The sequence below is a fragment of the Aplysia californica genome, unplaced genomic scaffold (assembly GCF_000002075.1).
Source record: "Aplysia californica isolate F4 #8 unplaced genomic scaffold, AplCal3.0 scaffold00261, whole genome shotgun sequence".
In the NCBI taxonomy this organism is placed as follows: domain Eukaryota; kingdom Metazoa; phylum Mollusca; class Gastropoda; order Aplysiida; family Aplysiidae; genus Aplysia; species Aplysia californica.
Window position 1 is genome coordinate 401,325 of NW_004797531.1, and position 16,689 is coordinate 418,013.

The 16,689-nt window shown below is 38.5% G+C and overlaps 1 protein-coding gene across 1 annotated transcript in view; it reads left to right on the top strand.

Annotated features, from left to right (window-relative positions):
* Window positions 1–16,689, top strand: part of LOC101854644 (polyribonucleotide nucleotidyltransferase 1, mitochondrial) — a 47,823-nt gene that overhangs the window by 8,064 nt on the left and 23,070 nt on the right. Inside the window, exons 2-8 of the mRNA XM_005100805.3 lie at window positions 3,207–3,267; window positions 3,756–3,830; window positions 4,816–4,921; window positions 5,109–5,158; window positions 5,536–5,599; window positions 14,363–14,410; window positions 14,797–14,910. Of these exons, the coding sequence (XP_005100862.2) occupies window positions 3,207–3,267; window positions 3,756–3,830; window positions 4,816–4,921; window positions 5,109–5,158; window positions 5,536–5,599; window positions 14,363–14,410; window positions 14,797–14,910 (518 nt within the window). The remainder of the gene's footprint in view (window positions 1–3,206; window positions 3,268–3,755; window positions 3,831–4,815; window positions 4,922–5,108; window positions 5,159–5,535; window positions 5,600–14,362; window positions 14,411–14,796; window positions 14,911–16,689) is intronic.

Below are 16,689 nucleotides of genomic sequence, written 5' to 3' on the forward strand. Positions count from 1 at the left end.
CAAAGTTGTACACACACACACAAACGCGTGCACACACATACACACACATGCGCGCGCACACACACACACACACACACACTCACACAAGTGCGCGCGCACGCACACACGCTCGCACACACAGCCCAAGCAGTCGGCTATGAAACCTCTTGACGTAGCCCATCGTATGGTAAGCGGGAAAGTTTATCTGCCATGGTCAGATCTAGTCAACAGCTGGCGAGGAAGCCCTGGAAGACGGCAAAAATAGGTGGTATTATATGTCATCTATATTTTGGCCAATCACAGAGGTGTGCCAGGTGCTCGCTGTAGCTTCATGTAAAAAAAACTTGCAAATGAAGGTATTTTTTTAGCTTTTACATTCCCTCTCGTTTCACATATTTAGCTAGTTGGCCTAATATGTGTCCATTTTCTTGAATTGATGCGCTGAACACGGATCAGGGGGCTCTCGTGGCCTAGAAGTTTAGGTGTCTGCCTCTCATTCAAAGGTCCCGGGTTAGAATCCGGGTAGCAACGGAAAATGTTCTTCTCTAAAATTGTCTCCTTTCACCTCTTTTCCTGCTCTTTAACAATATTCTGTCATCTGCTTTCATCTCCACTTTCTGCCCCCACCTCCTTTGCCCCTCGTCTAGGCTCCTGACTCTTTCTGCAGCCTTTCTACTGTTACTCCTTGGCCCCTTCTTTTTTTACTCATGCACGTGTGTCATGTACACATTTTATATACTTTTTTTCTAGTAGTATTTTGCATGCTGAACACGAATATCATAATCATGGCCTTCATTTTTGCAGCAAATCAATAGTTATTGAGCTATTGATGTTTGAAAACAGAACTCTATATTACAGTGGGACCAATGGCGTAGTAATATTTGACTTGTTTTTAACAACATGGGAAGCTTCAGGGGGACCTAAAAGGAGTCTACGGGGTTTCAGGGGAGCATACCCCCCTGCATTTCACCATGATTTGATGTTTTGGCAATTAGGATTGACATATTTACTTGAAAACAATTGATTTGCAAGGGTTTTAGTAGCCATAGGTGTGTTCTGCAGCAAAAATTATGGCAGTTTCGCCCTGAAATCAGTGCATTTGTGTGTGGGTGTAAAAGTGAAAATGTACCCAATGGAACTTTATCACACTAAGCCTAATTGCGTGGTAATTCCGCCACGCTTTGGACAATCAGGGGGTTTCAGGGGTCCTGCCCCCCTGAAGTAAAAGAAAAATATGGGGTGTTACAGGCTGATTTATAATTTGATGTTTTGCAGTTAGGTTTGAAATAAATTTTCTTGAAAATAATTGATTTGCGACAGTTTTAGTGGCTATATATGTGTGATTTGCAGCAAATAATATTGCAGTTTGACCCTCAAAGCAGTGCATATCTGTGTGTGGGAATGAAAGTAAAAATTTACCCAACTTAATTATTTTGAAGAAAAATTCAAACCTAATTGCAAAACATCAAAGTACAGGGAAAAACAGGGGGCATGCCCCCCTGTAACCCCTCACATTTTATTTTTACTTCAGGTTCGGGGGGAGGGGGGTGTGGGGTGTGTGGCAGCTATAGTGCGATCAAAAGTTTGTGGCGCAACTTGTTTTCAAATTTATCTCTTTAACGGGTGAATCAGTGTCTTCCATACTTTGCACAGAAGTTTGTATCAATTTGTCTTAACTTAATTGTTTTTCCACAGCAATTTAGGCTAGATTGGAAAACTTTTCTTCATAAATTTATATATATATATATATATATATAGGGGCTCTCGTGGCCTAGAGGTTAAGGTGTTCTCCTTGAACTTGTAGGCTAACCCTTCCCAAATGGTCCAGACTGCGGAAATTATTATTCAACGTTGGATATAGAATTCGAATAAAAACCATCAGATATTTTCAATTGCCATTAATTTGCGACAAATATGATCTCAATATTCATGTAAAATAGATAAAAATGAATAAGAAAGGGGCTTTACCAAACCTTAGCATGAGATGATGTGAAAGTAAAAGAATATAACATTTTAAATTGTTGTAGAATCCTGGTGTATATCTGATGTTATTTGTAAAGGGTGGTGTAACTAAATCTAGTACTATAGAAGAGTGACAGTGCACATTGTGAAAAAAAAACTTTTTAGGCTTTAGTGTCAAAAGTTATGAATTTAAAAGAAAATCTGATAAAGTATTTTTGTGGCTGGAATTGCCTGGAAATGCGCATTGGCATTTGCTTTCTGTAGCTGCATATGACGCAACGTTTTATGTCTTTGCAATGAGAAAACAAACGACCTCCTGAGAGAGGCTGCATTTCATATTCCATGAGCAGGAGACAATTTTATTGAATTTTCATCAGTTGAACTTTGACAAAATGACTTTGGAATATTGGTACTGTAGTCTCCGCCTAAAATCCCAACATTTATGATCCCAGTTCGCTGAAGATCCTGCTGTTTTAAGAAAACCGAATTTATACTACACAAAAGTTTCCCCTAAGATCCCGCTCTGAAGGTTTACATCGGCTAAGATCCCACTTCAGATAAAGAGGGGAGGGGGAGCACAGCAGATCAACCAAGAGTCAAAATTTGCAATCACTGAATTGCCTTTTGCATCACAGATCTGCCATTCTCGTGAATGTGATCACATCATGTATGTCTGTTGTAAATCTTAATGAAACAGCACAGTGTTTGCCCCAGATGGGATCTAAGGCAAGGTGTGAACTCACTGACCCGTTTGTTTTCCCCAAACATCACACTTACGTCTGAGCTCTCCCCCTAAACTTACATCACACGCTGGGTGGGTAGGGCCTACAAATTCGCTCTGGATCAAGGCAGGATCACATCAGATTATTAACTGTTCCCTGACCATTACAGCAGTTGTCTCAACTCCCGAATTTGCAAGCTAGACTGAATTTTAATTGGCGTGATCATAACTCAGTGATGCGTTATGACAGATGCTTGGGGAAATTGGTCAACTGAGACACAGGTATAGTACTGATGTTTCCCATCTGCTTTTTGGTACATCGGGACAAAGGTTTTATGCTCTGCAGGCTGTTCGAGGGGAAAATGTTTTAAAAATCTGATGAATTAAAAGTAACTTGGTATCCTGCTAGAGATATAAAAATGGAGATAAACGGTCTTGCGAAATACTTTAGGATAACTCATAGGTAAATTGCAGGTTTGGGGTGCATTATATTGATGTCCATTTCTTTGATTTTGCTTATCAATTGTACATGTCTGTTTTCCAGCACAATGAGATTCAGTTCTGGGAAAATGGCCAGATTTGCTGATGGTGCTGCTGTTGTTCAGGTATATAAAAACTATACAGGAACCGCATCCTGCATCTCTTATTATTGTAATGATTTAATGCTTGTGTAAGTCTTTCTTCATTTATTATCATCTTAACGTCTTTTCCTTGTTATGGTAATTAGATTTCTTGTATGTATTATATTTCTTTTATTTTCAACTACTTTCCCTTTACTCATATCCATGCACTTATTTGTCATGTCTGCGGTATATTTGTAGCTTACTTTGTTCGTGAACTTTTGTGATGATTGATGCTGTTGGCTCTAGATGAAATAAGCTTTTTATAAATTTGTGTCCTGTTGAATGATGGTTAAACTGGCTTCAAGATGGAGGAGAGAAATGTCACTGAAAATAATCCGGTCCTTTTCATTGCAGTAGCATGGAGTTAGAAACCAGAATGAAATGAGCATAGATAATAATAACTAAACAAACATATCAACACCGAATGTAATATGGAATATGGATGTTTACTTATTTTCTTCTTTTTTCAGCTTGGGGAAACTTCTGTCCTAGTCACAGCTGTCAGTCAAAGACAGTCCGGTACACAGTCTTTTCTACCTCTGACTGTAAGTTTTGTCTGTCAGTTGATGGACATATTTAATTTATTTCCTTGTGTGCTCATTGTTTCTTTTTCAATGTCTTTACTTTTACACTGGAATCTCAGATATTTAAGAATTCATTTTTATTTATGACTGATGATCAAACTTTTGCGCATTATGTCCTCTGTTGACCAATTCTTACCTTAAAATTTGGAAAACAAACATTTTTGGGTTTCTTATTCCTAATGATTAGATAAAGAGTTGGAATGGCTTTTAAAGTACTTGTTTTCTTCGTAGTACTGGTGTTTCTTTACTGTAGTATTTTTTGTTATGTAATAATAATTGTTACTTAATATCACTGGAGAAAGTTAAAAGACTTCAAACTGTCCAAAACAATGCAGCACGTTTAGTTTTACGGAAAAGAAAGCGAGAATCTGCTAAACCTCTTTTGCGAACTTTGCATTGGCTTCCTGTTGAGAAAAGGATTGTGTACAAGTTGGCCACCATATGTCACAAATGTTTGAATGATAATGCACCATCATATTTATCGAATCTGTTAAGACTGTACATTCCAACTCGCAGTTTAAGATCATCAGCTGACAAAAAAAAATTTATTTTACCATCTATGAAACTTAAAACAATGGGTGAAAGGGCATTTGAATACCAAGGCCCCAAGATCTGGAATGCTTTACCAAGTACGTTGAGAGAAATCAAATCTTTTGATTCATTCAAATGTCAGCTGAAGTCGTTTCTGTTTTTAAATTAATAAGATGAATATTTGGAATAATTTTCTTTAGTCAGAACACAACGTTTCATGTTACTGTTGTATGTTGTACTGTATTGTAAAGCGGTCAGAGCCTGTGTACTTTATTCGGGGTTGAGCGCTATATAAATGTCATTTATTATTATTATTATTATTATTACTTATATTTGTAGCTTATTTATCACTATTCCGACTGAAAAATAACCTCCTGTGATGTGTGCATTTTTTTTCTCTATTTATTGATCTCAGGTAGACTTTCGACAAAAAGCCGCTGCAGCTGGTAGAATTCCTACAAATCACTTACGTCGAGAACTTGGTCCTTCTGCAAAGGAGATCCTGACAAGCAGAGTTATAGGTTTGTGGAAATAATGGTTACAGGTTTTAGTTTACCGAGTTTTCGGAGAAATATATTTTATGATGGAAGAGATAGTTATATTAAACGCTAAACATTAATTAATGATAGTTGCTAAGTCAATGCTAAACACTAAGTTTATTACAATTTTACTTGGTATGAACTGCCAAAAATATATCTTTTTCTCCAGATCGCTCTTTGCGTCCATTGTTTCCTGCTGGATTCTACTACAATACACAGGTAAAATCCTAATACGATTTTATAAACACATTTTACTGACCACTTCCCTCTCCTTTTTCCCCCTCCCCCTCCCCTTTTTTCTTCTCCTCTTGAATTTGAACATTTCATTGGTATGTTCCAAACAGTTTTGCGTGTCTCTTCTTTATTAGCCTTACACTACATTTTTAATAAATTATGACATTATGGCAATGCTTGTTTTGAATTTGAACTTTCTTGTATTATTATTTTGGCATCATGCAATGCAACGTTTGATATGCAAAAGTATAAATTAATAGTCAAATGAACTGACATAAACAAATAGCATTGCACAATCATGGACACATTTGCATATAAGCAATTCATGTTCAAACATTACTCTTATTTTCTTCTTTCGTAAGGTTATGTGTAATTTGCTGGCAGTTGATGGTGCCAATGATCCAGACATTATCAGTATTAATGCAGGTATGTCAAATTCTCATGGTGTTGTATCTGTTATTTTCTTTCTCATGTAGGCAATTCTGTAGCTTACATAGCTGCAATTGTAGCTTACTCTTGCTTTGTCTGAAAAAACAACCTCAGAACCTAGCTGAAGTACCAGGTGACCCAACAAAACCTTTACCCACGGAGATTCCCATAAAAACGGTTAAAATAGAGATAGAAACTCAAGATTCCACAGGTGTACTTGATCACCATACAGATTTACTGTGACAAATTTACGAATAAAAATTCCAACTTTGAAGGAAGTTAGAGCATACGCTCCATGTGACGTCTGTTTCGTGGGATACACGCTCTGAGGCGCTTGACGAAATTGTCTATGACATGTTCCAGTTGCTCCAAGGGAATGGCTCTGACGTTGGTGGTAACAGTGTCTCTCCGCTCCTGGAAGGTTTGAAAGTCACTGCCCCATATTTTGTCCTTTATGTGCCCCCAAAGGTGAAAACCTAGGGGGTTGAGGTCGGGACTGTGAGAAGAGAAGCCCAGGGGTTCACTGTGCCACTGCTGATAAGTCTCTCGTCAAAGTGGTCCCTCAACCACCGAAGGACAGTTCTCGTAGTGTGTGAGGCAGCACCATCTTGCATGAAACACTTCTCTGCTCTCACTTCCAGTCCGACCAACCTCCCCAGAGCTCTCCAAAACCTGGTCAACATCTTGAGGTAACAGTCGGACGTGACATGAAGAAATATGGGCCAATGATTCCCTGGCGGCTCATGGCAACACAGGCAGTGACTTTCAAGTGATGGAGATTTCATTCATACACTTTGTCAGGCTTTATTACGTATATTTTCTCCTCCCGGATGGTTCAGATTGCTTCCTGTCAACTTTTGTGTGAATTGGGCTTTTTAGTGTGGAGTTAAAGGATTTCCGACGGGTAAAGATTTTTTTGGGGGTCAGTAGGTATACACATGGACGTTGTTGTGGCATGAATGGTTTATGGAGTTTAAAGTCAAGATAGTTTTTGGCTGTTTACAGTAGCCTCAATGCATTGAATGATCGTTAAGTACTTGTTCCCTTAGCCTCTATAGTTATCACGGTTTAAAAAAATTCACCCCTACAAATGACGAACAGGCGTTTTTGCCGGCATAAGTGTGGTAGGTAGGCACTCTGGTATGGACTTCTCTTTCTACTTCTTTTGCCATTTGATATTGGGCTTCATATAATAATGATAATAATAACAAATTGCATTTATATAGCGCATTTCCACAAAGAAGTGCTCAATGCGCTGTACCATAATACAAAGAACATATGAAGCGCACAGCTCCTATAGTAATCCTCTTTCTCTCTCTCTCTCTCTCTCTCTCTCTCTCTCTCTCTCTCTCTCTCTCTCTCACTAGTCTTACTCTGTCTCTCTCTCTCTCTCTCTCTCTTTCTCTCCAGTACATTCTTGAGTAAAGACAATCCCACAAAGCTTACCCAGACACCCTCGCACACATTGATAAATTCACACAGTCATAAATTCTTACAGAACAGAACAGCATGAATAAACGATACTGAGAGAACATAATAGATACTGAATAATATTTGTATTGGGAATGTTGGAAATTACAGATTGAAGCTGGACTGAAACAAATGCGTTTTAAGTACTGATTTAAATTTTGATAAAGTGGTGGACTCTCGTAGATGAGCTGGTAAAGCGTTCCACAAGGAGGGGGCATGGTGTGAAAAAGCTCTCCCTCCGAGTCTCTGACTTTTGCTTTGGACAAGTCTTAAAAGTCTTTTCATCGCCGATGTTAAACGCCGAGATGGTATATATTTCTAAACTGGCATCAGCGGTGCTCCGACATCGCGCGCAGCAGACCTGAGTTTGATTCCTATGTGAGGAGAACTTCTATTAAGTGTCTCCGTCTTTCTGTTGGGATGTTGCATTACTCTCAGCCTGGGTTGTCCCTAATAGACAGAATCAAAGCCTTGGAGCACCGGGGAACAGCGACTCTATTTTTAAAAACAGGAAAAAATGTGTCCGGGGAACAGCGACTGCCCTAAGCGAATACCTCGTCGTGATGGTATTGATGCTGGTATCGATACACCCACGGCCCGACAAAAAGACTTTAAAATAAATATTTAAAACTATGTCTAATCGTAAAAATAATATCAAATTCGGAACCAGCGTGTCCAAATTAACAAAATAACTCGCGGTTGACCGTTTTTCTTGCTGGATTTAGAAGATCACAAAAAGAAGTATTTTATATAGACTCTACCAAGATTGCATCTTGTAGTATTTTCCTATCATGAAGAGGACAGACAACAGTCTCTTTTAACTGATCTTATAATAGACCCCCCCCCCCCCCCCCCCCTTCCTCAGCGTGAATTGACAAGTGGGAGGCTGTGACGCAAAATTCCTTTGATGTTTGCCGCCGCGCGGGATTAAACTTTGTGCGCAGAATTTTCAAAATAACAATCGCAGCTAAAAACTGATTTCATTTTCGAAATCGGCGTGTCAAAATAAGCAATGTGGCTCACGTGGAACCTGATTTGATGCCATATTTTAAAACTTGAGAAAAACTTTGTTTTTCAATTGTCTATTTTCAATCTAAAGTTAGGTATCAAGGTCACCCAGTGCGTTGTAAGTGCATCTGACGTCAAAGCTGCTAGGACTACACACTGCACACTAGGCTATATATCTACTAGTCTATCTACTACTGCACTGTCACCGTACAGTGTACAGTAGGCCTATGGTGACTTGGTCGAAAGAATTTGTTATTCTCTTTATTGAGATGTAGAGGCCTACAGATCCCTCGAATGTCTGTGGACGATTAAGTCCAGAGACTACAATAACAAATTATTAAGAGAGGGCGTAGGGAGAGTTTGTGCCATTAGATTTTGCAACTAATAACTTCATGGGCCTCTTTTTTAATGTTTGTTAAGTAACAACACACAGAATGCAGGCAAAGTGTTGCGTAGAGTCATCCGGCGCAAGAAGAAGGAATCTCCCCCAATTTAAAGGGAATTGGACTCTATAAAACGTTTAAACAGAATATGGAGTTTGATAAATCTGACAGTTCTACTATACGAAGAATGTAATACGATTTATCGCTGAGAGTAACTTGGGCTTTACATATTAACACTTTTTACGGCAACGTATTTATATCCATTTGACCGACATCAGGGTATAACACACCCGCACGTGTATTATACGGTGGGTTCCAAAAGAAACTTGACAATGTAATCACCCAATAATTGGGTTAAAGCCTTGCACTACCCACTCATACAGCATACCAATTTAAAGCTAAATAAATTCTGCATCATCTGACACAATAATATTTCATCTAAGTTAAGATATGCTCGAGATAATACTATGGCCACTCAAAACTGACCGTAAACAATCAGGCTTGGCAAAATTGTGCGAAATCACAGAAACGTTATCTTCACGCGTGTATTGGAGACCATCAATATTGATAAAATGAACATACATTACATATCCAATGAATGGAGAATTTGTTTCTCTGCAATAAACAACATCTAATGTCGATAGTTTCAATTTTAAACAAAACAGAAAACAAAGCAATCACAATTACCATAAAAACTTGGACTTAACATTAAATGTGCTCATTGTTATTTTGCGTAGGAGCCATTGGTTTTGTGTAGTGCACGAACCCATAGGGCATCGACTCTGCTAAATTTTGGACAATTATCAGTCACTTTATCCCAGACGCCACAGATGGTTGCAAACGAAGGGTCTGAATTGGGAGCAACGTCAATTTTCTTTAGCTGCTGTTTCTTGGGATTTCACATACCTATAGGATTCATATCGGGCTATTTACTGGTGACTACTCCATCGTTGATATGATATAGTTTTCCAAGAATTGTCTCGTGATAATATTGGCCCAATTAGAGTGTGATTTGCCATGAATGGAGATGTCTACTTTGAATGACATCATGAGGGAAATAAGGGTAAGACATGACATTCCAACCCTTGCGCGATGTATTCAACTAAAGCATGCCATCCGATGATTCACATGCGGACGATTTTGTTCATTCCGTCCCACCACCCCAAAAAAATGACAGTTTCATGAATTCTGCTCTTCACTGACAGACGATTTTTCCAAAATTTCCAAAATCTAACTTACACAGCCATGTTCTAAAAGGTTTGTGCTCTACAAGAAGACCAATAGCTCCTAAACAAAAAACAAAATCATACTAATGAGCATATGCAATGTTAAATCTAAGTTCAGCATGGTATTTGTAAGTAATCTGTTTTCTAACTTTTTTGAAAATATATTTCAGAAGATGCTGCTCATTGCAGAGACAATAATATTTCCCTTTCATTTGATATTCAATACATATCCATTCCACCAACGTTGATGAACTTCAATACACGGGCGAACACACTTTTACGTTTCTTTGATTTCGCCCAATTTTACCAAGCTTGGATTTTTACGGTCAGATTTAAGTGACCATATCTCGAGCATCTCTTTACATAAGTGAAATATTATTGTGTCAGATGATGCAAGATTTAATTAGCTTTAAATTGGCATGCTACATGAGTGGGTATACAAGTGCAAGGTTTTAACACGATGATTAGGTGATTACATTTCAAGTTTCTTTTTGGATGCCACTGTACAGTAGAACATGTATTCAACTTATATCTGGTGACTGGGTGTAAGAAATCCAACTCTTCTTTGTTAGTTGAGCTCATATTTACTCAAAAAGCTGCTTAACGTTCAGCCTTTCCCCATGGCACGTACTCCTAGCAAAAACATTGTGACCCCCCCCCCCCACCTAAAAAAAAATTTAAAAATTGTACTCCATTTACTCATCATGTTCTGTCCCCAATGACAGATGCTTTTCTCCTATGCTCATTGAGAAAACGATAGATACTGCCATCTGCGGTTGATTCTACAAAGGAGGAAGCATTGTTTGGTCTAAATTCTGGGTCGCTGTTACCCTGTTAAAAGTAAACACAATGTCAAGCTCACGCTTTGCACTAGGAACCTCTGACTGATCTATGCATCATGCTCAGGGTAATTACGCTGTTCTGACGTTTGATTCTCTTCTTCTTCTTCTTCTTCTTCTTCTTTTTCTTCTTCTTCCTCTTCTTCTTCTTCTTCTTCTTCGTCTTCGTCTTCGTCTTCTTCGTCTTCTTCTTCTTCTTCTTCTTCTTCTTCGTCTTCGTCTTCTTCTTCTTCTTCTTCTTCTTCTTCTTCTTCTTCTTCTTCTTCTTCTTCTTCTAAATAATAATATTAATAGATGGCATTTGTATAGCACAAATCACAGCCCAACAGTAAGCTCTATGTGCTTCACAATCTATACTTTTACCTCAGCAGACCTGAGAGCATTCTGAAACAAACTCAAGTTCCTGGGAAACATACAGAGCAATCAGCTATTTATAGGTGCTAAAACACTAACATACTGACAAGATCTTTCGCTATCTATGGCCGGGTACCTATTCCCACCTGGGTGAAGTGAGGAAAATTCATGTAAAGTGCCTTTCCCAAGGACACAACGTCGGGGCCCGCGGCTCGAACCCCCGACCCCGCAACCTCACGATTACGAGTCCGGTAGCCTAACCTTCTTCTTCTTCTTGTTCTTGTTCTTGCTCTTCTTCTTTTTCTTCTTCTTCTTCTTCTTCTTCTTCTTCTTCTTCTTCTTCTTCTTCTTCTTCTTCTTCTTCTTCTTCCTCCTCCTCTAGATCTTAGGGGAAGTCGACCGTTGGTTCTTCAACCTGCAGTACAATTGATTTTTACGTATGTGACCGCTTTTTATACTTTGTAGGGCCTCTTGCTTTCAGGCAGCCATATTCAGATTTCGAAGGTATTGTTTATCACTTTATACTGACTAGAGTGTTGTCAGTTTCTTATATGAATTAATTTTGAATTTTGCCTTGGTGGCAGCCGAAGCCTACTCTTATTGAGTTTAGAACCACCAAGAGAGCTTAAAGTGCGCAGCTTGCACATGGAATCTCCGAGATTTTTTTCCCTTTCGAGAAAGCCAAAAGTTCGGTCACTGTTACCCTAAGATGAGGGATGTGTGGCTGAAGGACAGTAGTAAGAAGGAGCAAGGAGAAGCAGTACTTGTAGAAATAGTAAGGAGCAAAGGAAGGAGGAGCCCACTGGCCGGGGGTGGGCCGGGTTAGAGCGAGAAAGTGAAGATGAAAGCAGACGACAGAACATGTCTAGAGAAAAGGAAAGGAGGTGAATAGACAACATTTTAGAGAAAAAAATGGAATGTTTCCGTCGCTGTTAGGTTTCAAACCTGGAACCTGTTGAATGTAAAGCGAACGCGTACCTCTAGACCACGATCAGGGCCCCGTATGTTTGGTTCTGATTGTTCCCAGGGATGTTTTTTAAACCCATTCGTGAGCCAGTGTGTTTTTATTTGTTTGGTTGTCTTTTGTTTCTGTTTTTGTTTTCTTTTTTTCTCTCTCTATTTCTACACTACTGATACACACACGTACATGTATACTGTATGCCTCATAAAACGACTTCCATTATAAATCCTTGTGCATGTTTGTTCATCTATTGTTTGTTTGTTTGGTGTTTTTGTTTTCATCTTATTTTCGCTTAATGATACACATACGTACATCTGTGCTTCATAAATTAATGACTCCCTTTAAAATTCGTGTGCGTGTTTTTTAGTTTATTTGTCAGTTTGTTTGGTGATTTTTTAAAATTGTATTTGTACTTTGCCGATACACACGCCTGCATATATGTTTAATCAAATAAAACCAATTATAAATTTATGTGATTGTCTGTCTGTGTGTGTGTGTGTGTGTGTGTGTGTGTGATCATGTGAGTAAGAGTATGATCGTGTAGGAGTATGATAGACCAATCATGTAGAAACAATACCAAATCGGAAAACAAAGATGAAACAGAGAATTGCAATCGCTGCATCTAAACTGAAAATGATGACATCCACCTGAAGAGGACAATGCAAAGAGAAAAACAAAAGTTCAAACTTAAAGAACATTTTGGAAACTGTTTTCAAACTTGCTACTGATCTCACAGCATTTTAAAAGAAATTTTTCTTTATAATTCTCTCTGCGACATCTCCTTATTGCTTTACGCTGTTATCAACTTCTCTCTATTTTGTTCCTCCTTAGGAACAGAGTGGCGGGAGATTTGACTGAGCTCTATTAAGCTTACTGAAAATCGAGACGAAATGTAACATGTTTGGTCTGATTGTATTCGATACTGTAGGCGATTACTCCAAGTTCAACTGTAACAAAGAAATATAGTAAAATACTAGTCGCTGTTCCCCGGTCGCTGTTCCCCGGTAAAATGACGTCATGAGTCGCTGTTCCCCGGCGCATTCTCAAAGCCTGCCTCTTAAATGATCTAAATTGTGACAATGGGGGTTTAAAACCAATCGCCATACAGACTATGACTTGACTTTAATGGCGGCTATAGTGCCATCAAAAGTTCATGGCGCAACTTGTTTTCAAATATCTCTTTAACATGTGAATCAGTGTCACCCATACATTGCACAGAAGTTTGTATCAATTTGTCTTAACTTAATCGTTTTTCCACAACAATTTAGGCTAGATTGGAAAACCTTTCTTCATAAATTTATATATATATATATATGGGGGCTCTCGTGGCCTAGAGGTTAAAGTGTTCTCCTCTTATTCAAAGGTCCCGGGTTCAAATCCGGGTGCAACGGAAAAATTTTCTTCTCTAAAATTGTCCTGCTCTCTGGCAATGTTCTGTCATCGGCTTTCGTCTCCACTTTCTGCCCACACCCCCTCACCTCCTTTGCCCCCTCCTCTAGGCCCCTAACTCTTTCTGCAGCCTTTCTACTGCTACTCCTTGGCTCCTTCTTACTGCTGTCTTTCAGCCACACCCCTGATCTTCTGGGAGGAAAGATCTACTCCATGCCTTCTTAGACAAGGGTGAAAAATCTCGGAGGTCCCGTGTGCAAATTGCGCACGCTAAAGATCCCTTGGTGGTCTAAAATTGATAAGAGTAGGCTTCGGGCACCACCTGGGCAAAATTCGAAATTTCCTACCCACTGAAAATGTTTAATGTGTCCCACGTGCTCATATGACCTTATGCAGTTGCAAGTGCCTTAAAACCCAACAAAAAATTGGGTTTTTAAAAAATTTATGTCAAATACCATGTCATGGGGAAAATGGAATTGTTCACAGCACTTCCTGCTTTTCTCATACATTTTACATATATGCATATGACCTACGCAATAGCTCACCAATGACTTTGATACAAGAAATTAATTTTATAGTGAACACATTTTTGCACTAAAGATTCTCATGATGTGAGTTCAAGAAGTATAATATTGCGATTAGAAAAAAAATGATAGAGTTTTTTTTAAAAAACGATATTGCCCCTGCTGTAAAACTTTTTTAATCTGTAGAAACCACCCATTTGAATATTTTATTAGTATTTATTATTTATTATGGAATTTTCTAGAATACAGCTAACATTTGTCTACTAAAATTTATTGATCAATTAAGACAAATAGACACAAGTCATTGTGCAAAAGCTGGAGAGTTTATGTTCGATAGTTTGTAAAATATTTCACAATACGAGTAAGTTGCACCACGAAATTTTAACAACACTGTAGTCTTGTCTATTCTTTCTTCCCTTTGTCAGTGTTTTTAGGATTTTGCTGTGTAATCGCTTTCATTTATCCTTAATTGGAAGATCAACTACTGTTGTTTGTTGCTGATGTTGATTGTTTTCATATATTTTTTAGAAATGATTCTTATGTTTTGTTGTTTATTGCTGATGGTAGGAAATGTACAAAGCTTTGTTTTATCTGGTCCAATTTTAGCTTCTGCTGCCCTTGCTGTATCTGACATTCCATGGAATGGACCAGTGGGTAAGACACCTGTGATCCTCTTATATCAGAATTGTTCAATACTTTAATGGACTTCAAATAATGTTCTTATATTTTTTTCATGAAATGAGAAAAAGTTTAAAATTCTGACACAGCAACCAAGTTTTATTATATAAGTGTGCTTCAACTGTAAATGGCTCCTTGAAAATTTCAATAAAGTTCCTCGGGGCCAATGAGTATTATGAGTCAGTTAGAGCTGTAACTTATCACAGTTTCCATAGTTTGCTTTGGTGTCTGTGATTCAAGTCTGTCTTTTGAGCTGGTTGCAAAGCTGTTACTTTATTTACACTTTTACTGAGCCTTTCAACAATTTAAAAATGTTTTTACACCACTGAAAAGTTATATTAGTCTTTTCTTTATCTTTCCAGCTGCAGTGAGAGTTGGTGTTGTGGATGATGAAGTTGTAATCAATCCAACTCGGAGACAGTTGCAGAAAAGCTCATTGAACATTATTCTTACAGGGACATCAGAGAACAAAGTTGGTAAGCAAAGGGTTAATTGTAATTTTGAAAGTCTCATCTATCCCTATGTGACCCAGGGTTTAAGAATGAAACACTGTTCCACTATGGGAAACACACATGGTTCCATTTGTGGACAAAAGTGTTCTCTCCCCTCTCACAGGTCATACGAGGAACACCATTGATGAGACATATCCTTTTTTAAAGTTTAAGTAAGAAAAAGTATTGACATTCGCCTTATCCGAAAATGACTATCACAGTATCTAACTGGGGGCTCTCGTGGTCTAGAGGTATGGTGTTTGCCTCTCATTCAATAGGTCCCAGGTTTTATACCTGACAGCGATGGAAAATTTTCTTTTCTAAAAAAATGTTCTCCTTTCACCTCTATTCCTTTTCTCTAACCATGTTCTGTCGTCTGCTTTTGTCTCCACTTTCTGCCCTGCCCCTCTGCTCTTGGCTCCGGACTCTTTCTGCAGCCTTTCTACTGCTACTTCTTGGCTCCATCTTACGGCTGTCTTTCAGCCACACCCCTGATCTTAGGGTAGGTAAGATGTAACACCTAGCCTTCTCGGATAAGAGCGAAAAATCTCGGAGGTCTCAGGTGCAAGTTGCGCACAGTAAAGATCTCTTGGTGATCCTAAAATCGATAAGAGTAGGCTTCAGCCGTCTTGCGGGCAAAATTTAAAATTAATTCCTACCAAACTGAAAGTGCTAAATGTGTCCCATGCTTTCATATTACCTTATGCAGTTGTGAGTGCCCTAAAACGCATACCAAAGCATAACCATCCAACTATCTTTGTTGCTGATATTTTGCAGATCTTTGGTAGGATTACAATATGTTTGAAGATTATTCTCAACTTCTTCTTGAATTGCTTTTCTAATTTAACTCTTTGTTTCTTGCCAGCATCTCAAATTTTTCACATGTATGTTCCTTGGTATATGTGTCACGACTTGGAGGAATCAGGCGCTCGTCACTTTTTGGGCACATGGAATTATTGGTATCATCTTAAAGCCTTACTTTCGATGAAAAAAGTCACCCTTTTATTTTCAATAGGAGTCGAGATATTTTAGAGTAAAGGAGATTGGGGTCGCCTGGTGTCGGAGGTAAAATTAGCGAGAAAATGGACGCAAAGTTTGGTGACTTCCATAGCTTGAGGGTCCTTGGAAACTCTAAATTTAAGTACATTCTGTGCCCTATATCAAAGTTTTTCAGTAAAGTCCACACAGCAATGTGTTTTTTAACCCTAACTGTACGCCCTGTGGTCATTTTGTACCCCTGGGGTTGTATTCTTTGCATTTTATATTTCTAGTACAAAGATCTCTTTGAAACTTTCAGTATTTCTCAAAAAATCTTTTTGACAGACTGCTATGCAAAGCATGATTGGATTAACGAGTAAATTTCCTCTTTGGAAAGTGGTGGCACAGAATTCCCTATGTTGTATGAATATGATAGTAAAACACGATGTACGGATAGGGTTAATGGACGTAAAAGGTGTTGAGCTAAACAGAAAAAAAATGATAAAAATTGCCAAAAGGGAAGAAAAATGCCGTTTTCTTCTAATTCATTATTTTTACGAGCGCCTGATGTCACCAAGATGCCTCACATACAGAACAAGATCCAACGCCTGGGACCACTTTATTTATGCATTTCTAAGGAGTTTTTAGATGGTGCAAAAAAAGTCAGTGTGGACTTCTGTTCAGTTCTCTTTTGCAAGAGAAACCTAAGATCATCAAAGGATAACACCCTACTTGTGACACCTGTAAAATCATACAAATCATATGGAGAGAGATCTTTCTCATATC